The following is a 26,534-nucleotide window of genomic DNA, read 5'->3' as shown; positions in this document are numbered from 1 at the left end:
TTATACTATAAGTGATAGTTAAATATTATCAAATTATTAATTATGCTTTTAAAACTTGCTATGTAAATTGAATAAATTTGTTAGAAGCTAAATGATCACAATTCTATAAAATAAAAACTAGAAAGAATTGATGAAATTATAAAATCTATGGTGTTCTGGTAAAATGAAGAAAATTACAAAAATGGAATTGGTCAGTTTGACTTCTGAGACGCTCAGTATTTCTATAATTTCTTTGACTAATTGATGAATTGTACTAAATTAGCGTAGGTTAATTCAAAATGTAAGATAACTCGGTAATTAACTCCTACAATGACAATTAGAAAGTAATTAATAGATAGAATTTATTTACTTCAGCTTTACAAAATTACCCAGGAAGGGACTTGGTTTACAATTTAAAACATCTTATCCACACTCATCCATCTATACCATGCGTACACTAGCTACTCTTTTACGCTAACCTAACTTCTTAAACCTAATCTATCACAGCCTTATCTTTGCTTTAATTTATTTCCTTAGAAAGTAATTAATATTAATATTGTTTTATGAGAATTATTATTCCGTAACTTTGAGTATTAATATCTACGCGATTGTTATCACAGAAGTGTAATTCTTCATAATGAGATATGTTCTTCATCTGAATAAATGTTTTTGTAATTTAAATTAATAAATATCTAATTTTTTTTTCTGCAATTCAAATTATTTTTCGATTAACTGGCGCAATATATACAAAAATGCACAACGTTTCGGCTCAAGATTCGAGCCCTTTTCAAGTGCGAACTGACTGAAACAGGAACAGCGAGAAAAAAACAAACAATATAAATGAATCGAGATAAATATTAAATTAACGACGTTAAATAGTGAGCAATACCTATATCATCTATTGACTCGTCACATAATTAATACAGATTTCTGAGTTCACGAGCATGTTCCCGCATGGCCATAAAGGTCAGCTGCGGACCAATCTTAATTTGTAGCAACAATGATATGAGGAAAGAAAGCGACGATCAAGAAAAACTTACGAATTCCGTAATAAATTTTCGCGTATGACGGATTCTTCATTGCGACATATTACATGTATGCGAGTGCTTGGGAGACTGAGCGGACAAAGAAAGAAACAAGGTAATTTTTTTTTATTTATGAATGTTTATTGTGCCAAAATACATAACTGGGTTTTTTAAAACCAATAAACAAATTTACATTTTTTCTATTTAACTCGCTGCGGGCTTCTTTGAGCATCTCTCAGGAATTCTGTACTTTCAGGTAAGTGGTGTTTGTCCTTATTATCGTGTATTATATATATAGTTGATCCGCGAACGAATCTGTTATTGTTGCAATATTGATTGTAACCAGATAAAAAATGGCAAATAAAAACTCTGGTAATAAGTATCTATAATATCTAGTACTATACTGACTTTGCATAATTAATCAATGAGTTAAACATAATTACTTAATAAATTCTAAGATTATTATATATATATATATATATATATATACTACATATATGTAGACTACATATAAAGCTAGGTCTAATCAATCAAATTTTAAAGGTGGAAAGGTAGAAAAGACTGAAGAATATAATAAAATTAGAAACAAGCCGATATCTCAAAATTTGTGGAAGTTAGAGCTACCACAAATTTCTCAAAAAATTCAAAATTTAAATATATAAAAAATGAACCCTTTCACCGATTCTCACCCAATTAAATACCAACTTTCTGTTAATGATACTCTACACTTAGAAAAAAATTGAGCCCAATATCTTAAAATTGGCGGAAGTTAGAGCAACCATGGACATTTCTTAAAAAATTTAAAATTTTATAAAGAGAAAGAACCCCTTTTTACCGATCAAGCCAAATTCAATACCTTCCTTTAATGATACATTATTGATTAAAAAAAAATTCAGCCCGATACCACGGACATCAAATCTGTACGTGAGCGTATGTATATACACTCGAGTGTTCCGTGACGTGAACGTTACGTGAACGTAATGTAAGTACATTATCGTACTTTTCGTTTAACTTTTTTGTTTGGAGTCTCAGCCTAATTCTACAAACGGTATGATATTTCTTGATGCCTACTGAATGGACCTGCACCCTCATTTTGTAACATCAAGTTGTAGAATTTTTATACGAAGCAAATATTGTTAAAAACGAGTGTAGGTATTACGGACAGCTTTAGGATCACCTTAATGTGTCAAAATTTTGAAGTGTCAAGTTGTTCGAAAATCAGGCCGATTACTAAATTGGGGCAAGCTGATTTCCGAATTTTTTCCGGATGATGTCACGGCTTACAACAAACCATTAATACGTAATAGAAAAATCGGGTACAGTTTTCTTCGACTTTTCATGAATTTCTTGTAGTTTCTCCGCACTGTAGTCCGCTGCTTCATTCATGCCCTTGCGTATCATACTATTAATAATATCTCTTATAGGTGAAAATTTAGTTGCGTAGAACAGAAATCTGAAATTATCAAAATTACAGAAATGTAGAATGTATAAAATATTCAGGATTGGGAAGTAACGCGTTACTTGTAACGCCGTTACTGTTACAGTTTCTTCTTTTTCGTAACGGACTCGTAACGGCGTTATTTTTTCCTTTTTGTAACTGTAATGGTAATGCAGTTACATTTTTTCAGTAATGGTAACGAATTTAACAGTTCATACTTTTATCGTTACTTTTTATATTTTGAATCTATATTTATGACACAATTTTCGTATATTCGATCATGTTGTTACCAATCACAAAGCCGTATTATAAAAACAAATTTTATGAATACCAGCTTTGACGCCGAGCGCTCGCCGTTGCGCTTTTTCCTGTTAAAATTTTTGAACATAAAATTAAGAGTAAAAAAAAAGTATAAATTTGGCTGTATGTATAAATTTAATATTTTTTATTTGCATTTTAAGCATTAAAACATTTCTCTTTAAATTTTTTGTGGTCTTGCGATTTAAAATATAAAATTTTATTACTTTTATTAATATTTTAACAAAAAATATTACAAAAGTAAATTTTTTAGTCTGTAACCTCATTGTAATATTAAAAAAGTAATGAAAAAAGTAACGAATCGTTACTTTTTAAGTAATGGTAACGATAACGAGTTACTTTTGAGAATCAATAACTATATCAGTTACTAATACAATACTATCCGTTAGGTAACTAGTTACTTTTTTGATTTGGTAACGAGTAACTGTAACTAGTTACTTTTAAAAAATAACTTTGTTATCTTTGAAAATATTCAAATTTTATAATACATAGAATTAAAGCTAATATTTTTAATGAATTTTCTCTATATCTTTCTGTTAATTAATTTGATAAATGTATTACTTACTTGTAGATCTTATAAAGAATCCACTCTGTGTAATTAAGTGAAGCGTATAAATTAGGCATATTTAGATTTAACGTGTCTGTGGCGATTAATGTCATCACTTTAAAAGGCATATAAAATATTATAGGCCAGTAATTTATGTGCTCAACAAGACATCTGATTATGTGCTCCCATTCTGGTGACAATTCCTTAAAATTTGGAATGACCCAATATTGGAAAAGGTCATTCACTCGTTGTTTTATTTTCTCGAGGCTGCCACGGCAAAAGTTGTACCTGGATATATAATACAATTTATAACATCTTCAAAGTTTTGATATTATATACATAGATAATGTGTTTTATGTAACATATTGTTTTATGTACATATAATGCTGAAGTTACGTAACCCTGATAAAAAAAAATTGTTGGAAAACGATAGAAACCGATACAATTTGTAAAGAATCTTATCGTTTTTTATCGTAGCCTATATAAACGTTTACGTTTTAGATTCTGAAAGAAATTTTATCGTTTTCTTTCGTTCTTTGTTGAAAACGGATTCAATCATTCTGCAGTAAAAAATTTTGTGTTAAATTTAACACATTTTACATGTCCCAATTTATCCACTCAAATTTTCATGTTAATTTAACATAAAGCAAATATGTAAAAAAATAACAAACATAATATGTACAAAATTAACATAAAAATTTAACATTTAGACGCTTTCAGAAATCAAAGTTTATGTTAAATTGACATCTGTATAATGTTACATGTAATTAAGATAAGATGTTATTTTAACATTTAAGAGAAGTATATATTTTTATTTTTGATCTTTTTTTGATGAATAACATAAGAATTATGTCAATTTAACACATAGTAACTGTTATAAAAAGGAAGATAACACAATTTATCTGTTCACTTTAACATATAAAATATATCACCAAGAATATACACTTACATATAAATTGTGTTATTTTAACTCTTAAAAATGGTTAATATTAATTTAACATGGAAAAGTTAAGTAACACAACAACGATATGTTAAATTAACATACAACTGTGTCAGAAATTTAACACAAAACTTTCTACACAGGAAAATTTTAACACAAATACAAAATGTTTTTTACTGTGTTGGAATACGATAGATTTCTATCATTTTGTTGGAATTTATCGAGAAGAAATGATTGAAAATCTTTCATAATCAATTGTGTATTTATAAAACTTGATCCGTTCACTCGTTATCGAGATCTCAACATCTCGAGTACTCGCAAATCGTCGCGTCGCGTAAAAGAGTCACGGTCGGTCTCGCTCCGCGTGTACTTGGCGCGAGACACTACCGTGCCTCTTGATAATGGAAATTCTAAGTTTTCTATCGTACAAAAAAACCTATAATTATTATTAATCATGCATCTCAACGATAGATGATTTAAAATTTAAAATGTTTTTTATCGTACAACTACAACAAACAATGAGAGAACGCGACCGCGAGCGCTGGTAACGCGAACTGCTTAATATCCTTCGCTGCAGGTCAACTTAAGTGATCCTATTTCAGATACCATACAGTGCAGAAAACATTTACATTTTAAATAATTTTAATTAAATATACAATACTTTAATAACGTAATAAATTAGATAATTACGACAGGAAACGATAAGAGACTCATCATTCATCATCAATTTACGATGGATTTTGTATACTCACAGTCACAGTTATTAGTTACGAAAAGAAATGATAAGAAGCGATAACATATTAATAGGATACTTACGACAGGAATACAGGAAACGCTATAAAGAGAATCAATCGTACAGTTACGAAATTCTTTTGTTAACTTCCGATTCATAACTATGATTAAAAATAATGCAATTGTTTTCTATCGTTTCCTATCGATTTTTTTTTTATTAGGGAGTATTTGAAATATTGTTTGTATTAGGGAGAAAAGTAATCCGGGTCACGGATATATGGCAAATACAACGTACGATAATAATTTTTGTTAATAACTTTTGTTTTGTTTCTTTGAGGTTGCCTATTCTACATTAAAATTACTGCAAGGCAAATCTTCCTGTCTATCATGTACGTGTTTATTTCAATTTGATAAAGATTGCCACATGTACTGCTGATTGTGAGATCAATAGTCAACACCATAGGTCTGGACGCAATATTGCTCGAAAAACGGCCGTTATATGTCTGAAAACCGATTTAACCCTTAAATGCCCCGTGGGGTCCAGCGGACCCCAGACCCTTTACAATGATATATTTGCAAATGTTTTTGCCAAATATGGAGCTCATGCTCCCATTGATGATAGTTGAGTGATTGACCTACCCGTTGTACACTTATAGCAGTACTCAGTTTATTTAATTTTTTATACTATGTTGAAATTGAAATTTTAACAATATAAGCATTTTATTCTCTTTTCTAAGCCTTGAACGACATTGAAAAAAAATTTCATAACTAAAGATCAAAAAATCAATGAGTAAGAAGACATTTTTCATGCTGGGGTCTTTTAGACCCCTCATGTCATTTACGAGATTCTTGAGAGGTGTGGCATTTAAGGGTTAAGGTTTGCCTTAAACCATCTTTCTACGCGAAACGTTCAGCTTCATATCGTTGCAACCACCATGAACACCTTTATAGACTTGAGCTGGAAAATTCTTCCGCACCCTGCCCACTCACCAGATATTGCGCCTTATTCAGATCATTACCTATTTCGATCGATGCAGCACGGCTTGAGAGGACAACGCTTTCGAAATGCGGCCGAAATCAAGAAATAAATCAAAGAATTCTTCGCGATCAAAGAGCTGGCTTGTTATCGGCACGAAATCCTTCTGCTTGAAAGATGGCAGAAAATAATTATAGATTCAAACGGCAATTAGTTTAATTTAAAAAAAGAACGTTGCAACTATTTTTTCTTAATAGATATTTTACACGAAAAAATCCAGATTACTTTCTCCCCAACCTAATATACATGTGATTATAACACAGTACACAGTATATATTATAATTGTACTATACATACTCATCTTCCATTCCAAGAAAATATCCATAACATTTCCACATATAGCAGAAAGCCTCCAAGTCTTCGTCGGTCGGGTCGTGTATTCCAATATTTTGTGGATAGAGCAAAGGTGCAACTACGAAACAGCACTGAGCAAATGAGAAGTCGGCGTTATTTATACCTTTCGGTTTGTATGGTGATTTGTTGAGGATTGTATGACGCTGTCCAAATTTCTCAGGTGAAGAAATTGCAGCGAAATCCTTCAGAAGCAATTCACGATCTAGACACCATGGATTGGCGAATGTGCACGCAGCAGCAATTTGCTCATTATCCATCTGACGCACCTTTCTCCTTATCGCCACATGCTTACCACGTACTACTTGCATATTTTTATATGCTTCTGTTCCTTTAATCCACGGTTCTCCATCATACCAGCTGAACATCGATTTTACAGACGCTATGTACCTTTGAAATGTATAAAATTTATTTATGAAAATGTATAAAGTACTTATTACTTATATTTCTGGCAAAAAATTTCTCATATTTTTCTCATATTTTCACATATTTCTCATATTTTCTCAGAAATTTTGCAAGGATTCGAACTTATAAAAAATTCTGAAAAAATACCTATCCCAGTTAGAAAGGTGACGTTAATTTGACGTTGAAGAGGTTGACAGCTGGTTAAGTTGAATTGATCGACGTATTCGACGTCGAATCATTGTTAATCGACGAACTTTTTGACTGATTATATATGAAATTTTTCAAATACTTGCAGAAATAATTGGATAAAGATTTTCGGAATATTTCAGTATCCGTATGTATGAAAATTTATAATAAATTTTACAGATTTTCTCATATTTATTCAGATTTCTACAAAAATATATTAACGAAAAATATATTATTTTTATTTTGAGGGAGATTCCAGGTTCGAATCCTGGCTGAGGTAACATTTTTTGCAATAAATTCTTTACAGTTTTTAAGTAATTAAATAGCGTCGATTTAATTGTGGGAAGTGAAGGGTGTTTAATGTTCCAACAATAGCTGCGTTTCAAGTCCGGCTGTGATTGGCGCGCAGTAAAAAGTTGGAATATAGATGTATTATTAATAATATATATATATATGGAAAAAATTAATATTGAGCTGCCTAAGATCTAAGCTTAGACCGAAAATGGCTTGTATCTTATTCGATTATTTTTATTTTATCTGATTGTGAGTTTTTCTGAAAACGTTCCAATTCGTATAAAAAAATCTAGAAAATTTAGTATTCTGAGAAAATTTGAAAATTTTTATAGAAATTCTAATTAATTAATAACATGAAAAATTTTAAGATAATTTTCCACCAGGAATGTTTATATATAAATACAATATTTTAGAAAGATATTTACTTTCCGAATCCTAAATACGGCGTATGGCTATGTTCTCCCAAAATAATTGGCCCTAGTTCTCCTTGAAATGTATAAATATACATCAGGCCCATTATTTTGGATAAGATTATCGCGGTGTAATTTTTCTGGACAAATTTTTGTCCCCTGCGATATTTATCCATATCCATCCATTCAGGTAACTTTTCCAAGGTTCGGTCATCATTTAATTGGCAAAAGAACGCTGGAATAACGCTGTGTAAAGACTGCGGCATGTTTGGAAAGAATTCTGCTATGTTTGTTTTTATCCAGTCGCATTGCTTTTTTACGGTCCAGGCATCGAAATTATTTGGAAATTTATTTTGAGAATTTACTCCGAATACGTCTTTAAATATCATTACAAGTCCATATTCGTCCAAGTTTTTCGAACTAGATTTTATATCGTGCTGAATATTATTGGTATTCATCATGTTTTATGGATAACGCAACTGTAACACAAGAACAAAACATAAATTTATTGTAAACTTGTAAGTTTGATTATTATATTGTTTTTTAAAGTACAGAGAGAGAGAGAGAGAGAGAGAGAAATAATATTCTTGATTTGAAAATATCTTTAGTTTCAAGTTCCAACAACGATAAAAGTATCTTTATTTTACAATTTTATAATATTAAATAACGCAACAGATATTTTTTTATATTAAAAAAATGTAAAAATAAATAAATTTTTGAAAAAATTATTTGTTGCGGTTAAATATACACATACACGTAGGTGTTCTTATTATAAAACTTTTCACATATGTAGAAAGGGTAAAAAGATAAATTTAAAAATTTTTTGTTGCTGCTTAAAAACGGTTCTAAAGGGTTCTAAAGGTTCTAAAGGTTGAAATCACCCTTTATGCTTTATATGTAGAGCGGCTTTTTGCTTTTCTCGATATATTTCGGAAAGTATTCGAGATATCAAAAAATGTTTCAAACAGTTTGTTGCGTCGCAAATAAGCGAAAGTCTGCACGACGTAGGCCATAAGAAATAAATACATAAAAAAGGGTCAGCGACTCATTGTCAGACACACGCACACTCATATATTTACACAACCACGAGGCGGCATAACTTCAGGGGCCCTATTCTTGAATCGTTTTCATGAAACTCGCATGCGAAATTCAATGCTTTTCAAATAGAAAGTCGTATACGAAAATCATTAGGGCAGGCTCGAGAATACGGTCCCAGGCGTCTTCGGTGCCTGTGATATCGGATCAGTGGCTTCTGCTATCTCCGTCTTCTTTCCACCAAAACTAGTTATCGTGATTTGACAAATAAATTGATTGGTGGATACGAGCGAATCAGCGGGCGGATCTAGGATCCACCAATCGAACGAATCTTGCATTTTCGTTAACAAATAGCGGGAGTTGTAGCTACCGCGACAAGTCAATCAGTCTGCATTAGACTCCAAAGCTTCGTGAAGAATACTTAAATACAAAAAATCATTTCTTAAAGATGCGAGTTAGTAGCGCATCTAACGTATTGAATTATGATGTTAGCTCAGCATTAAATTTTTTAGCTGAAGAAAAAACAAAGTTTTATATAAGTCTACGTCGTGGTTTGTAAAATATATTGTTCATTGGTTTCAAATAATGACTGCGCGCCATCCTTTCTTTGCTTTGAAAGAAAAAAAATATAAAGGAGTATAATAAAACCATAACATTTCTCAAAAAAGCTGTAACTTTTTTTTCTGAATTAAAAGTTGGAAAGAATCAAAGTTGGAAACCATTTCAAACATCAGCTGTGATATCCACTAAGTCATATATTCAAGTATCAGAATATTTACTGAATAAGGGTTTTGATTTTGTTATGAGTTCGAGATTCAGCCAAGATTGCTTAGAAAATGTTTTTTGCATTGTACGGCAAAAACATCCTACACCAAATTTCATTCAATTTAAATGATTTAAAGTTAATCACAAAATCACAATATATGGCAAATGTAAGCCACGGCAATTATGAGGAAGATGATCGAACTTTTTTATCAGAGTTTTTAGAAATTTTAGAAAAAAGAAATACAAAAAAGACTAGAACTAATGATGAAAAGAAGGAAGAAGAAGAGGACGGCAATAAGGAAAATAACTGTAATATCATTAATAATAATAATATTAATGGTAATTATAATAAGCATAATAACAATAGTAATAATAATAACACAAATTTAAATAGTAATCAAAGTAAAAGTATTATTATACAAGATTCTACACCAACTATCAATGTAACAATTTAACTTAACAATATTGAACAAAATATTTTATGTTATATACATATATTACAATGCATCGTAAGAAGAGAAAAATATTGTGCAATATGCGTACAAGCAGTGAGATAAAAAAAAGTACAAGATATATTTATGCCAAATTAACACGTTTAAAACGTATTAGCAACGCCGAGTCATTATATTTTATTAATAAAATTTCATTTAAATTTTTTCTAGCAATGGAACAAATTTTTAGAAACCACTTGCAGAGAGTCTTATCACTTATCAGATTCAACTCTAAATGCTAAACAATACTTTATATCTCAAATTCAGAAACTCTCTTACTTTATTCCTAATTGTCACAACTTAAAAAATAAATTGATTGTTAGATACTGTCTGTTTAAATTAAGATCATCTTTAATAAATATAATTTTTTAAATAAACCAAAGACTGTGAACGTGCAATCTAGTAAAACAATGGCAATGCATATTTATATTAAATAAGTAATGTATACAAAAAATTTGATTTTTCTTAATTTAATATTCTTCGTTTTTGCTAATATTCTAATTCTAATTTTATAAAAAATTATTTTTTATTTTTATATTACAATAAATAAATAATGTATACAATTTGATTTTTCTTAATTTAATATTCTTCGTTTTTGTTAATATTCTAATTTTATAAAAAATTATTTTTGTTAAAAAATTGATAATCTTAATCGTATAATATAATTAAATTGTCATTCATTAAATTGTTATTTTTCTTTTTCTTTTTACATATAATTTTTCTCTTTTGATAATTCAGAAGACAGCTGCTTAATTTTTTTTAAATTTTAATTAGCCTTCGGTTAGTGAACATCAAAATTAAATTAGTTTATAACGAAAAATGGTGCAATTCGAAAAAAATTAAAAATCTTTTTTGATATTTTTGTCTGACATATTTAATGCAGTATTTTTTATACCTGCATGTTTCATTTATTATTAATATTATTTATTAATAACAGGTATTCAATTTTCATTAATCAAATTTTTTGTATTTTTAGACAAAATTATCACAAGAACGTAAGTATTTGTTATAGCTGCATGTTTCATTTATTATTAATAATATTTAATTTTTATTAATTTATTTTTATTGTTATTTTCAAGCAAAAATATCCCAAGAACGTGTAAATCAGATTCCGGCCACCGATCAGCTGTTTTGAAATATCATTTGCTCCCTTTGTCCCGGGGTTTGCCTCGCGCACCGAGTCCCCGAGACAAAGAAGCGAGTAAATATAGGCCACAATGGGACTCTGTTTTTCTGCCCTTCAAGTGTATACCAGGAAATATACGGCTATTTCTTCGAAGGAATCTATGCTTACACAGAATTTAGCCGAGTTTACACTGAAAGGCAGAGAAACCGAAATTATTTAAAAGTCGCGATTTTCTTTGACTCGCGATATTGATACTCCGACGCTGGTTTTTGTTCGGTCGCGAACAATTGTTCTATCGAGTTTGAGGTATGGTTGTGAATGTAACTAATCAAATTTTATATTAAAAGAAATTATACTTACAAATTAGTTCAAAACTGATTTTGAAATCTCTAATTACGATCTCTTCAAATCCTCGATTCAGTGGATGGTATTTGGTGGACTGAGTACGCCGTTACATTTATTGCCTCCTTTTATAGTTGTTGTAATAATCCCCTCTTTTCCATTATATTTTCTGTGGAAGGTGTAATCGTATAACCTTATTCAACACCTCTCTGTAATTCCAAGGTAGCACATATTAGTTTCATATACGTCTTTTGAACGTAGAGGAAAGTCCCCTATTATGAGATAAGCTCCTAATATGCGATAGCGAGGTTTCTGCTAAACTAATAGGTTCTATCTGTTGGTTCCATCTAGAGTAAAACCTATTTAGTGGAAAATTCATTATTTGATCGTGCGTGCACTCGCCTACTACATTTTTCAATTCTGCCCATAAACTTCGGGCAATCACGCAAAATAGATGTTGTATCTCATAATAGGGGACTTTCCTCTAGACATATTCCAGCCGCATATAATATATGACAAAAATGCAAGGGTTTCTAAAAGTTTTTTTTTGTTAAATACAAAAAACAAATTTTTTTTATTGTAATTTTTTTATAGTAGGGAAGGGACAAACGTAACATTTTGCTAATTTGAATTAATATCTTCGATTTACTTGTTTATATACATATATATATATACATATATATATATATATATATATATATATATATATATATATATATATGTATATATATACTTTTTCTCTTTCATAAGGTAAATACATTCTTTACTTACATTATGGCTACGGTCAACGCTACAAATGCTTTGGAGCGTTCTTCTTCTCTTTCTTTCTTCATTGAAAGAAAAGAGAAGAGGAATGCTTCGAAGCATTTGTAGCGTCACGTTGACCGTAGCCTATGGTATATGAATAAAATTCATTCACATTTTATAATTACTTAGAAAAATCAAGTTTTATGAAGATCGAATTTGTTACGATTGTCCCTACCCCTAGGGCTGGTTGTAACAGAGTTCAAGGCTGATTTTAATAAGGTAAAATAAAATAAAAACAAACATATAATCAATGTAGCACAAAACGTTTTATTTAAAAAAATTTTTTTTTAAATAGTTCTAGACATTTTAAATTATTTTAAACAGACGTTGCTAAACCTTTATTTGTTTTTTTTGTATGTTTGGCATTTTAAAATAATAATAAGAAAATTTTTATTTTAAAAATACATGTATTATACGCGAAATAGTGTCATTATAAAAAAGAGCACACCGTGCCTTGTCTCGCCCGGCGAGTGTTCGGCCGGGCGGCATCCGGCTGATGCTCGCCGGGAATGCGTTTCGGAGCGCATCGTTACAAAATAAATAAAAATCAACACCAATAACAAATATTACTTTCGAGTCAAAAGTAACAGATTGATACTTTTGTCTTAACCTATATTTTTGCCACAATTGGTTAAATACTCATTATTATAAAATAAACTAACCTCTAACTAAAGAAATAGTGATTTATTTATAATAAACAATAAATAAACGGGTAAACTAAATTTCTAATGATTTGAAGTCGGCACTAAATTAATAATACTTTTAAGAATTTTTTTCAATTTTTGAAGTTGGCACTAAATTAATTTAATAATTATTAATTTGGCGCCGACTTAAAAAAATTGAAAAGAATTCTTAAAAGTATTATTTCATATTTTTTAGAGTTTCTTTTATTTTTTATTTTTTTTTAATTTTTTCATGCTTTTTAGAGCTTTTTTGTTCAAACGTTTTTTAATATTTCTTTACGGTTATAAAACTATATGTACGTTCAAAAAACATACATGAAACTAATATGTGCTACCTGGGAAAAGTTTTCCTTAGGTGCGGCGTATATATCGCGCGGAGTTACTCTAAAGGCACATAATAAAGTAATTGCGCGTTAATCCTTGTGCGACGTAAATAGAGGAATTATCTTAATATAAAAACGTATTGCATCGAATAGTCAAGGATTATGATTAATAATCGCTGATTTTTTATATGCCATAACTATTGTTTTCCGTCACGCCGCGCCTGTCAATTTAATGATATTCATCTAAACGTTCTAATATACTCTAATATATTCATTTTAAACATATTAGATACGCAGATTTTATATAACCACAGACGCGCGCTTGGCGCGCGCTATTTATAATAGCTTTAAAAATATACAATGACAGCTGCAAATGAAGTAAGCGCAGCGAGAGAACCAACCGACATCGCGGAAAAGCGATAACAATAAATTTCGATAGATTCGAGTATCGACTTTACATTTCTTTTTTAGATATGGATGGATGGATGGATAGATTATGCTATTACTATTACACTATTAATATATGATTGGCCATATATGGTCAGATATGGAAATTGGCCAGATCTGAGGATATGTGATCTGGTATTATTGTATATGTTAATATCTGATCAGGTATGATCAGATACGAACTGACACAGTTCAATCTGGACATATATATTTAAGTAAGTTTCAGAACATTGTTATATATTTTCAAAAGTTATTTTTTAAGTGTGCCACGTACTTTATTATAAAAGTGGACTCCACGATGACCACGATACAACTGATACAAAAATTGTGCCGCTTCATAGCGCGAGACAGTGTCGTGTCTTTTGATACCATTCTTATAACACTGTTGGTCAAATTTTAAGTACGAGAAACAGATCCCATCGAATGCCATCTATCAGATACTTTGAGATGCAATATCTGATCTGATCATATATAATCTTATATGACTATATAAGTTCATATATGATTTTTAGTTTAAATTATAAGATATTATGTTTGCAAAATAATACGATTAATATATTTATTTATAAGAACTATAATATATATTATATAACAGTTTTTTCACAAAAGTAAAATTTCATTGTTTATAAAAATATTTGATAAAAATTAATATGTCAATTAAAAAAGATTAAGTGTCTTATGCAAAATTAGAAAAAAAGAAAAATTTAAAATAACACAAGCAATGAGATGCCGTTTTTGGTCGAAGTGGATCTGGGTGCTTAATAATATTTCACAATATCAATTTATTAAATATATTTTTCAGTTTTTTAAACTGCGTGCCAATATGGACTTTATCGGACTTAAAACACATATACATATGAATTTTTTTGCTTGTTTTTGGGTCCCGAATCACCTCCCGAAGTGGAGTAGGCGATTTTTCGGACACCCTGTATATATATAATTGGCTTTATAATGTCGGCTTTACAGGTTTATTCATTACATAGTATCTCCGACAGCTCCTGCAAGTTTCATCAAAATCGGCGAAAAGCAGCGCGTAGTGTTCCTTTGTTATAGTAATATCGAGTGGTGATAGCATAAGCATAGCCATAGTGAACATAAAAGTTCGGTCACTTGATCTGGGTGAGTCACATTTTTTTATGTACCTAGGTACTTGGTATCGCGGTAGGTACTACCGTACCGCTTGAATCAAACGGCTTGATCCTTTAACGATTCTATCTGATTTTAGAGTTTTACACGGTTATTTATATTTAGCTGTAAACATATTCACTCAAAATGTGCGTGAATAATAAATATTTGTAGGTGACATAAGCACAAAATTCATAAAAATGCAAATAGGTGCGGAACAAACATGAAGCATGAATGTTTTGTATTTGTATACTTGTCCTATTGGAGCACAAATATTATACTGAAAGATGAATTTGGGTGGACATGCAAAGTTTCGAAAAATCAAAATCACGAAAATTGAAAACTACGACAATGTGCCGAAAAGTCATAATCTCAAAATCTTAGAAATGAGACAATGTCTTGAAAAGTCATAATCTTGAAATATGAAAAATGGGACAATGTATCCGGAAAAATTATAGACCAAAGTGAACATATCGAAATAGCACCGTATCTCGAAATTCAAAAGATAGAGAGTAGACAAAGTATTTCAGAATTGTCTCGACAATTTTTTCAGAAATGTTAAAATTCCACAAGTCAATTGCTATATTTCGATACATTACAATTCTTACAATAAAAAGAAAAGAGAATTTATTTAGTATAGGGTAGGTAGTCCAACAATGAACCAGTAGTACACTACAAACCATTGCGATATTTCGTAAATGTGACATTGCTGTTGATATTCAACGACTCGCATTTAAATTCCTTTTCGGCTTCTCAATTAGTTAGCAGATCGCGCGAAAAATGACTGTTTGAGGCCACATTTTGGAAATTTTGGGTGACAAGCTAAATCTTTTTCGTAAGTTTTACGTATTTTTCATGTTTTTGTAGTTATATCTATTATTTTTTTTATTATTATATAGTTTTGTGTGTGTATATGGCTTTATAATTCTGTATAAGCAACTTTTTTCTATTGCATTATTTTACCATATTTGAAAGATAGAACATTTTTTAAATTTAAAAGTTGAATGGTTTTAAGAGTACCTATTTTAAAACAACAAGAAAAAATTTTTATATTACTATATTTTTCGAAATATCCCGATCACTTAGTATTTTTTATCAATATTTTAAATTTTTTATCATTAAATCGAAGATAATTTTATTATAAATTCAATCATATATAATAAAGTTATATTTTGAAGAACAATATTCAAAAATTAATCACAAACCCTTTGGTACACAATATTCGTTTTCGTTCATATACTCTATTTTTCATGCAACACGTTCTGTTCACATCTTCCCGTAATAGAAGACGATGATGACAAATACATTTCGAAGACATTTTATATTTTGTTCGCAGTCGGGATGTGTGCGTGAAGGAATATTACAGCGAGTCGGGAATTAAGTTTAAATTCAGTCTATTAGCAACAGCTCGATTTATTATAAGTCCAGAATTACAGTTCTCCTCAATGTTAATTCGTTCGCATATCCGCGCGCTCGCAAGTCCAAGAGTCGAATTTCTTTGTCTCCGGAGCCGGCTTCGTAGGATCTCTCTCTCTCTCTTTTTTCTCTCTCTCTCTCTCTCTCTCTCTCTTCAAGAACATCGTATCCTGGAAGACTTCTCTGGAAAGATTTCAAACTTTCTTCGAGAAAGATTTTTCCGCGTTATAAATCTCAGCTGTGGTCACCCCACCGATCATTCCTCTGCATCTTTCACTGTGACCGCATGAGCATCGGACTTTTTTTTTAGTGAGCCCACAACAATAATCACCGCATAAGATGGTACCGGTATACCGGTACTTTGAAGGAATAGAACATGAAATTTTTGTTGTAAATGATCGAATTTGTGAATCGTCAAATTTAATCACAAATTGATGTATTATATTGAATAATTTATAAGAACGTTATTGTAATATTTAAAATTGCATCATATCGTATACGTTATGATTATAAGTAATTCGTGTTCATAGTGACATAGCTCGCGATAAGATTGCAAATCTTATCCTATTTGAGATCTGATATCCGCATAAATGATTTATGAAAGTATTTCCGGAGAAGACAAATAAATCATATTATTTTTCAATGTAGCACTGACCGGCAGAAATGCCTGGACATTTTGATATGTTTATGACATATACATATGTACATATATAATATGCATTATGTCCAGGCATTCCTGCCGGTAGAGTACGTGTACCGCAACAACGTACACGTTTATTGCTTTAAACGATAACTTTATTGTTTTGAACGAATAATTGAACGAACATTTCATACTTATTCTGCAAAAATAAAAAATTATACTTTTCTCTTTTTCTCTTGTTTTACTTCAATTACATCTCACGTTTAATTTCCGCATTGAAAATCGATATCGTTTTAACACACTTTTGCTCTTTATCTTATCAATGTCAGGAAATTTATCTTCCTTTCAGGAATTAGGTTTCTGTTCGCGCTTTTATAATCTGTATAGCGATTTGCGTGCTAAAAATACATAACTTATTCCAAAATTGAAAAGAAGTATCGATATATTCGATATATTATCGCGCTATACGTTGTTCCATTATCTCTCCTTTTTTGAATCATAACCATTCGACGAAGCGAGTCGCTGGATGACTCCGAGTCATCGATGACCCGTCTTGTAGAGTCCGTTCTTGTCGACGACACGCGATGCAAGCAGTACCTGGCATTTCCAGCAGAGCCTTCCTCGCGTCGACGCGCAGTAGCTCGCGACCTCGCGTCCGACAGAAAGTGATTGTTGTTGACGCGGTTGACGCCGTTCCGCGGTCACGTTAGTCACGTACGCTCACGTACGGTATTTTGCGTCGTTCGACGTGCGAGTCGCGTGCGTGTCCGGAAACTTTGGGATGGTAATCGGTGCCGCGACGAACATCCGAATTACCGTCGTTGTCGCGATTCCGTCGCGCGGTTGACATGTCGAGGTCGGTGACACGTGCCGTCCACCGAATTGTTGCGCATCGTCGATCGAGCGGGCAATAACCCAAAAGAAATGCGTGAGACGGTAAACAACGGCTTCCTCGCCGCCGCGGTCGTCCTGTGTTCCTTGACTGGATACGTCTGGGCCTCGCATTGTTATCCAGACTACTGTCTGTTGCAGAATCTGGTAAGTACATGACTTACTCCAGCCGTCGGTTCCCAGAGGTTTCTCCGAAGTATCACATCGGCCGTGGACACTGGATGTCTCGAGGATCACGTGCTTTCTTTGCACGTCAACTCGCAGATAAATTGATTTATTAATAATTATATTAACTCTCTAATTATCAATGACATTAATTCCAGATAAAAATTAGATCGAAGATACAAGCCTTTTTTTTTATCGTTTTTATAACTAGAATTGCTCAGATGTGTCGTCAGGGTGGTGTTATCTTTGGAGCAAAGTACCACTTTGTGTGTCAATATAACAATGTTATATACAGGGTGTCCTTTTTCTTATCTTTTAACAATGGTTTTTTAAATTTAGAGGTAATTTTCCTTCAAAATATCGAGATGCTAATAATTTTCGAGTTATAAAAGAGAGAAAGACCAAAAGTCTTTTAAATTGAATTTTTTTTAGAAAGACTTAATTATAGAATACAAAACTTGAATTAATAAAGGGCAGTGACGCGGTTGTTAGCGCGTGTTGTGGGTGTATGTTGTTCTTTTTTTAATGATATGTATAATATAGGATGAATTACAAAACCGAATGTTTCGGCTCCACTTCAGGCCATCTTCAGCGACAATAACAATAGAAAATAAATTTAAAAATCTTATATTCTCAAAAGTTTTTTTTTTTTACAGATTAAATATTACGGAGTCAAAATTATATTTGTCAGTTAATTTTTAGGTAAAGTTTTTAATAAAATTGTTATTTAATGTTTGTCACAAAAGAGATCTTTTTTCGCAAAAAGGCTAATTCCAAATTAATCTCTTCCGCCGATAAAAAAATTAATGGGCGAGTAGAAGACCACCTTGTATAACTTCTGTGAAAATGGCTATTATTCATATAGATATGACTAACGTTGATAATCAATTATTAATTTACTCATGATTGTGAGCAGGTAGATAATAAGAATCGATAAATAACAAAACGCTACTTTTTGCATTATGTAAGTGATCGACGATAAAAGCTGAAACAAAAGTACAGCTTAAAAGTATAGCTGTGTCATATTTAATCTTTATTTTCACCTCGAATTGACTATAATTACCAATATCGTTTGCAGAAAATTACAAGACTTTATATCCAGAGTAAATTTATTTCTTCTTTTTTTTTAGACTTACTTGGGACCATCACCGGATTCCCAATGTGTACTAACAGCAGTACAAAGGGGAGAAGGTAGGAAACGATAATCCATAATAATTTGGAAGAATATCTCTCTCAGATTCGTTAAATATACCTCACGACTTTCTAGGTTGCGCAAAGCTAAGATTTGTGGATGCCGGAAAGCCATCATCCATGCGGAATGACGCTGCAATTTTCACGTTGTACGCGTATGTGAAAAACTTCGATAAAGAAAAGGCGACTGCGTTCAATTTATCAGTCTCGGATATTAATTTTCACAGTAAGGAGACATCAACTGCTCTATCGAGATATATTTAACCCGCTCGATATAAATATATATTTTTAATACCTCCTCGTTGCTGTATACATTAAGATCTTGTAATCTTTTGTAATCTTTGTAAATCAGGATTAATCACGCGTTATCAAAACATCGACGACGACGACGAGAACGCGTGCAGGCACATCGAGCTGTACGGGAACGCCAGCCATCCCGCTCCCAAAGACTTGTACGTGTCGTGCCCCTTCTCCGGTGCTGCGTACGAAGGATCCTCGTATCGCTTGGAGTATCTCGCGATCGGAAAACATTACGCGTACAGCAGAAAATACGTATTCCACGTGCCGCAGCACGAATTTATTAGTAGGTCTCTTATTTGTCTCTTTTCCTTTCCGTTTCCTTTCGGCTTTGCGCGATCGCGTTCGCGTAAATCTCTGACCGCGAATCTCTTCCAGACGATGATGTCCAGGTCAAAACGTTCACGCCTTTCGTATACATTGACGTGTCGGATCCGTCGGATCCGGCGTTGTACATACAACCGCTCCCGTCGAAGTACAACGTGACGCAGTACAAGGCGTGGCTGATTAACAACGACACGAAGTCGACGATCGTTACCGTGATCGTGTCCGCGAGCAAGGACCACGAGCACGTGCGACACAACTTCTCGGCACCGGACGGCATCTATTACGTCAAAGTCACTGCCCTGCATCCCGAGTGCGGCGAGCATGGATGCGCGAACAGCACGTCGCCCTGTATATACATAAGTAAATGCGATTTAACTCGAAATTTTCTTTTTTTTCTTTCGTTTTTCATTTCTGACTCTTACTTCCAACGCCGCTAATTAACGTATTCTCACAGAACACGCGTCTCATCGACTGCTGATTATGATAATCAGCTTAATATGGATACCACCTACAATATTGTACGCGCTGTACCACGCGTTCAAGCTGTACAAAAAAAGCGGTGAGATTCTTTTTTCCTCTCGTGAATATGTCTGACTCGTTCGCTTTTAGAGTCCCTCTAATCAGAGTCTGGCCAACTTGCAGTTCTGGCAAAATTCTGTGAGAGAGAAGGATACAAGAGAGAAAGAGAAAGCGATATATAAGCGATATACATTCATATCGCTTTCTCTTTCTCTTTTATGTCTCTTTCTCTTTCTGTTTCTCTTTGCAAGAAATGCCGAACCAATCAAAAGTTGCTACTGTATGGCCAGACTTTGATTAGAGGGACTCTAGTTCGCTTTGATAAATCATTTTTTTTTTTTTCAATACAGTTTTGAAGAGAATGGCGATAAAGCCGAACTGCTTACTGGTGTACTCACCGACGCATCCGTCGCACGTGAACGTAATGGCGGAGTTAGCAAAGTACTTACGATACTGTAATATCAATGCCATGATCGACATGTTCGACATCGCACAAACCGTCAGCAAAGTGAGTGATGAAATAAATTGACGATGTAATATTACGACAATTTCTTTCAAAGAGATAGAGATTCACAATTCGATAATGCGAGTTTCATCGATTTATTTAATAATAATTTTTACGGACGCGACAGTTCTCAGCGGGAAGATTCAGCGAAATAATCATGTAACGTGATCGCAGGACCCGGGACTCTGGTGCAACACCGCGTTTCAGACCGCGGACGTTGTCCTGGTCGTGACGTCTCCGCCGTCGACGTCCGCGAAAATCGACGCGACGATCATTTATCGAAACGTAGACAACCACCTGTTGCGACTGTTGAAGGAGAACTATCCGCGGAGAAACAAGAGGTATTACGCGATACACCTGCCGTACTGCAAGTCGGAGCATTTGCCGGAGGAGGCGCGGCTCTTCAGGAAGTTTTGCATACCCAAGGACCTGACGAAGCTCGTGAAGACGATCCACGGTATCGTCTGTCTGCGATTCTTCCCGTCGACAGACCAGGAGCTGCTGGAAAGCATCAAATTCGCCACGGCAAAGATATCCGAGGACGAGACCGCGAACGTGACGAAAAACACCGAGGAGACCGGTGAGTGGCCTTATCGCGATCGACGCTCGATTTTGTTACCGTAGCAACACTTTGCTATCGCTTTGTTCTCTCCGTCTCGTGTACAAGTCCTCGATTTCTATATCAGTGACTGATTTTTCTGTATTTTATTTTTTCCTGCGCTCGATAATGCTATTATTTTATTATTATTGTATCAGCAATTTTACGTTCAGTCGTTCTGAATTTTTTTTAGACGATTTATTGCCACCGATCGTCGGCGTTGTACGAGAGACTGCAAATTGCGATGTCAATCGACCTCCTATCGAAGTCCGAAGGCCTGACACATCGGATAGCGGTATTATACCTCAATCTTTCATGACGCGTATCGACGAACTGAATCTGCTTGGTGAGATTGACGAAGAGAAATCCTTTGTCACTAATTCCGCGAGGAATGATTGCGAGTTTCGCATAGATAAGTTGAACTTGTGATTTTTATCTTTTTTTTTATATGTGTAGTATGTATAGTTCGTAAGAGATTATTTTCTTATCATTTTCTTATCGATTGATTTTATATGTAATAGTTAATTAGAATAAATAATTTTCCATAAATTTCATCGGCTCGTCTTCAATCGTTCTTGCATCCTGAAACTCGACGCACACAGCACACACACACATAATTACATTGCATTTTGATTAAAAAATTCTTCCATTATATATAATCATGTTTTATGCAAAATTCATATAAAAAACAAAAATTAACAAAAAAATGTGCAATGCCTAACGATAATAATATAAGCAATAGCTTTTTTGTCCTAATCTTTTTTTCTTATAATTTGTTTTATTATCTTCCTCCATTTTTTCTTCTCCAACTTCAAGAAGATCACCATTGCGACAGGAGGACAAGCGCATTGGGAATCAGGTAAGAGTAATATAATAGAATACTCCATTTTGAAGCATCTTTTATATGTTTTTGTGATATATCAGTTACAAGAAAATAATATGGCACAATATTAACCGGCTTGTAACACGCGTGCTCCACATCCTTGTCGTTAACGCCCCGGAGAGTTTAATAGAGAAACAGGAAAAACATCGAACGCGTAGCCCGTAAACGTGTACTAGTCGAAATCATACGCAGTCGTGATATATAAAATCTGTACGATAAGTAACTAGGCTAAATCGGTGGGTGGAATGTTGCATCTTATACATAAATACAAAAGGGACGATTCCGTTCCCAGTGAGGTACGGCGAAACACAGTCTTCTTCGGATGTGACGTCGCGCTAACCGGAGCCCACCACACACGCGTCTCGTAAAAAATACTACTCTTACGCCTCGGTCGTTATTATCTCGATCTGCGTGCGATCTGCTGCTTCGTTGTGTCGGACACGCGAAAGCCACAAAAGCTAGTGCGACAATAAAAAGTATCTCGTCTCGAAAGGAAGCGTGACGATTAAAGTTTCGAGTTGAATACGGTGCCGTACAACTTCACAACCACGGATCTATCTATCAAAAAAGATTTGATGGAAGACCAAATGTGCAACTTCTCAAGTTTAAACAGTTAATATCGCTCGTAAATTACGCTGCGGGTAAACATTTTAAAATTAACTGTGAAAAATGTTGTCTCACTTATTGCACTCCATTGAAGCTTGTACTTTTAACAAAGATTGCTAACGACAGTTAGGAAACAACTTATGACCCTCAGTTTGGAAAGCTCGACATTCTCAATGAGCAACTATCCTCAAACCTCGTCACAGTTGCATGGTGTGACGTATGGAAGATTTTTAAATGCTGAAAGTACGATGATCTTTTTGAGAAATCGCACGAATGATTGTAATGCGTAACTATTATTCAATAGTATTAAAAGCGGTCTTACCAATGGCGATCAACATACAGCCGACTTTAAGTACATAAAAACACGGCAAATTAATTATTAATTTATACTTGGTATAGCAGCCGTTTTGCGCGATATAGTTTATCTCTAACTTCCTACAGAGCGTTTCGTTCGATCAAGAATTCTTTCAGGAATTCTTTCTGCGATATAATTTAAATCGCGACATATTCAACTCCACGGAGTTAATATTTGCTTTTACAAATGCAAATTTTCATTCATCCAGCACATCATCGTGTCATCGTCATTTTGCGCAATTCCTTCTCATCCTATCGCGAATCATTCGTTTCCAATTACTCGCACACAATTCTCTTTCATACTTCCTCGTTAAATAAATATTCCTCTCTTTCTCGCATAATTTGCGATCAACAATTGCTCCCTCAATTAGTTACCTTTACTTTCTTTTCATCGTATATCCGCCTCGAGACAACGAAAGCTCGTTGAGACTCAGAAAACTGACGTTTTCTGTTTTGAATTTCTCTCATTTGTCAAACGTCCAACGTGAGATTACGTCGATCAATTCGTCACGTTATTGTCGTTCTTGTCGTCGTCGTCCATGCTCCCAAACACCAAGAGATCCTCCGTCTCCGTCGATTTCTTTCCCTGCATATCGATGTAGGACTGAGGACGGTCGTTGGGAGGTGTTCTCAAGTCGTTCTCGCTGTTGCTGGCCACGCTGGTATTTCTTAGCTTTATCGGGCTTTCGTAATGATTGGCATTCAAGCTCGCGGATCGCTCGTTCACGTAGGGCGACTTTATGGGTTCCTCGGGGAAGGACGCTATGGACGGCTGCCAGAGCGCCTGCAATTTGTCCACCTTGTCGCACTTGGTGACGGGCTCAGAAGATATCCGGCCGAGGTAGTTGACAGTGTCTGTCCTTAAAATCCCGTTGGCAGTCCCGTTGTCAATCTGGTCGTTGCTAGAACCTGCAAAAGAGTTATTGACGAGAACTTTAAGACAATTCGAAATCGCGTATTATTTTTGAAATAGTTAAACCAGAAACGGCTGCCTGATTTCTTTTTGCATGAATGGTCACCTGGGGTAATTTTTACACTCTAATTTAAAGTCATTGTTATTAATTACATAATTTTAATTGTTCTATAATTTATTAGTATTTGAGAATAATATGTATATAGATTTACTCAATATTTTCTGAAAAAAAAGCAGGGAGAAATAAAAGAATATTTAAAAAAACAAAAAAAGCATATTAAAATTATTGTGACGTGAGTTTCATTTTTTCGATACTGGAGAGTAAAAATCATCCCAGGCGCCCTTTCTCGGGTTAAACGACTGTTGATGATGATTGAGTCATGAGATCGAAATCAGTGACATTTAAAAATAATTTGGAACTGCCAAAATCTATAGAAATTTTTTATCTTTAGAGTATTATAAATATTAATAAGGATAACAATATTTCGAATCGATTAATTTTACTTACCACTCGCGTTGTCCAAAATTGGCAGAGACGCAAAGTAGGCTTGATTATGGACGGTTCGTGGATTAAGATCGAGATACTCGACACCATCCTCCAGCATACGCTCCCAGTGGCTGGTTAGTTCCCTGAACGACGGTCGCATGCCGGGCTCTTGATGCCAACAGGACACCATCAACCTGTATCTGAAAAAATATAAAACAATGTATCCCTCGTTCTATCTACAATCGAATGAAGATGTTTTCTCAGAAGCTGTAAAAGATATAGGAAATGACTTTCGTCTTCCGTTTGTACGATAGAGAGAATGTACTTTTACGACGAGCTTTACGACGAGCTGAAATAGTTAACCTACTTTATTTTAAGTACTGGCACTTTTCCAACGCTTTTCCAAGGGCATAGCTTTGGCAATAGTTTAATTGAAAAGACCACGTGCACGTCACGTTCGAAGGTTCGGTCATTTCTCTTTATTACTGTTACTTCATATCACATGTTTATCACTATGTTATTAATTCAGTAATATTTAGTCACACAGCATATGTATTAAAGTTGACTTCGCAGTACAACGATCTAATCTTCAGAGAAGATGAATGTTTCACATATGATATGAAGTCACGCTACTATAATCACGAACTCCCTGTGATAATTACGTACGAGTCCCTCGTAATTATGAATATCGCATAAGTAACAGTTACACCACAGCCCTATAGGTCCTTTGATTTTATCAGCGTTGGTTAGTCAGCTAATTGTAAGTTAACTTTCAATTAGAACTCGGGAAAAGCTAAGTTTTAAAGAACGTAAATTGCAATTTTCTAAAAAGATAATGAGAAAGAATGTAAGAAGGAGAAGAAGAAGAGCGAGAAAGAAGATAATAATAAAGAATAATTTTCATATACAAAGACAACTATGAAAGAGAAATAGTAGTCGTTATGTTGAAAGCGATCAGCAAAAGTAATTTTTCTGTAAAAGCGACAATTATAAGAAATATTATTTGATAGGTAGAACTAAATTTCTAAAGTGGGTTTAAGATTGATGATTCTTAAGATTAATGAAAGTTAAAGCGCTCTAAATCACTAGAGGATGAAACGATTATTAAACAAGCACTTACAACTGTTGCGAGCAGTTATACGGCTTCTCCATACGGTAGCCGACCTTCAGCAGATTGTAGAGATTATGTACGTCCACTCCAGGATACGGGGAGGCTCCTAACGTGACTAACTCCCACAAGAGCACGCCGAAGCTCCAAACGTCCGATTTGCTGGTATACACATGGTCAGCCAGGGATTCCGGCGCCATCCATTTTACGGGCACTGCGGGCACAAACCGTAAAACCTTGGATAACGCGAAGTAACAGTCGGGCTCGCGCGAGTCATTAAAGGTGTTTTTTTCCGTGAATCCGTCGAGAGAATTACGACCCGGATTACTCCGTCGTGGTTGAATTAGGATCGTTAGTATTAAGCTTGCTAAAATATTGTCTGCACCTCGCAATATTGCACCTTTCAATGCTAAATTACGCTTTTTGCCTAATAGCTTTTAGATTTATCATTGCGATAAGATTATAATTTATAAGATTTATATGATATTTTTGTGTAGATTGCATTCGTATTATTGAAGGAACACTGATCTACTACATAGTTATTTAAGATATGTTGTTATGATTTATTACGTTATATTTCAATGATGAGTGAATATAACACAAAGTCTGCAAGTTGCGAGTCGGAGTAGAAAATTAATTAGTGGTCTCACCTCGTCCCTTGCTTCGCTTCAAATACGCATCGTCTTCATATACATCACGAGTTAGACCAAAGTCCGAGATCTTGCAAACCTTCCCGGTTGCGAGCAAAACATTCCTCGCTGCGAGATCCCGATGCACCAACTGCAATGCGGAGGAAACTTTGATTAATTGCTAATGACTTGACCGAGAG

At 33.7% G+C, this 26,534-nt stretch overlaps 3 protein-coding genes across 3 annotated transcripts in view; 1 reads left to right on the top strand and 2 right to left on the bottom strand.

The window, feature by feature from the left end:
* Positions 1-1,834: 1,834 nt before the first annotated feature.
* On the bottom strand, positions 1,835-11,620 carry LOC112459978. The gene is made up of 5 exons (XM_025024369.1): positions 11,439-11,620; positions 7,677-8,140; positions 6,313-6,756; positions 3,326-3,595; positions 1,835-2,457 (listed from the first exon to the last, which is right to left on the bottom strand). Exons 2-5 carry the CDS (start codon positions 8,120-8,122, stop codon positions 2,298-2,300), a joined length of 1,320 nt encoding a protein of 439 aa, XP_024880137.1. The 5' UTR covers positions 8,123-8,140; positions 11,439-11,620; the 3' UTR covers positions 1,835-2,297.
* A 5,869-nt stretch (positions 11,621-17,489) lies between these two features.
* Positions 17,490-21,908, top strand: LOC112459974. Its single transcript, XM_025024360.1, has 9 exons — positions 17,490-17,899; positions 19,048-19,108; positions 19,185-19,334; positions 19,461-19,691; positions 19,784-20,092; positions 20,187-20,291; positions 20,602-20,759; positions 20,931-21,336; positions 21,548-21,908. The coding sequence occupies exons 1-9, from the start codon at positions 17,786-17,788 to the stop codon at positions 21,781-21,783; spliced, it is 1,770 nt and encodes a 589-aa protein (XP_024880128.1). The 5' UTR covers positions 17,490-17,785; the 3' UTR covers positions 21,784-21,908.
* Positions 21,909-22,236: 328 nt separating this feature from the next.
* The window catches only part of LOC112459972 (proto-oncogene tyrosine-protein kinase receptor Ret-like), a 55,818-nt gene continuing 51,520 nt past the window's right edge, over positions 22,237-26,534 (bottom strand). The window contains exons 17-20 of the mRNA XM_025024358.1: positions 26,356-26,485; positions 25,718-25,919; positions 24,619-24,797; positions 22,237-24,106 (exon numbers count right to left, since the gene is read on the bottom strand). Of these exons, the coding sequence (XP_024880126.1) occupies positions 23,697-24,106; positions 24,619-24,797; positions 25,718-25,919; positions 26,356-26,485 (921 nt within the window). The 3' untranslated portion in view covers positions 22,237-23,696. The remainder of the gene's footprint in view (positions 24,107-24,618; positions 24,798-25,717; positions 25,920-26,355; positions 26,486-26,534) is intronic.

The sequence above is a fragment of the Temnothorax curvispinosus genome, unplaced genomic scaffold (genome assembly GCF_003070985.1).
Source record: "Temnothorax curvispinosus isolate PA1 unplaced genomic scaffold, ASM307098v1 QBEX01010277.1, whole genome shotgun sequence".
Lineage (NCBI taxonomy): Eukaryota > Metazoa > Arthropoda > Insecta > Hymenoptera > Formicidae > Temnothorax > Temnothorax curvispinosus.
This window is presented reverse-complemented; position numbering and strand designations above follow the sequence as displayed.

Excerpts from the sequence above, each read along its gene's own strand:
- LOC112459978 (XM_025024369.1), bottom strand. The coding sequence starts at position 8,122 with ATGATGAATACCAATAATATTCAGCACGATATAAAATCTAGTTCGAAA. Across the intron at positions 6,757-7,676 it reads CCGTATTTAGGATTCGGAAA|GTACATAGCGTCTGTAAAAT; the intron begins GTAAATATCTTT and ends TACATTTCAAAG. Across the intron at positions 3,596-6,312 it reads TTTCTTGGAATGGAAGATGA|GTACAACTTTTGCCGTGGCA; the intron begins GTATGTATAGTA and ends TTATATATCCAG.
- LOC112459974 (XM_025024360.1), top strand. The coding sequence starts at position 17,786 with ATGCGTGAGACGGTAAACAACGGCTTCCTCGCCGCCGCGGTCGTCCTG. Across the intron at positions 19,109-19,184 it reads AGCAGTACAAAGGGGAGAAG|GTTGCGCAAAGCTAAGATTT; the intron begins GTAGGAAACGAT and ends ACGACTTTCTAG. Across the intron at positions 20,292-20,601 it reads CAAGCTGTACAAAAAAAGCG|TTTTGAAGAGAATGGCGATA; the intron begins GTGAGATTCTTT and ends TTTTCAATACAG.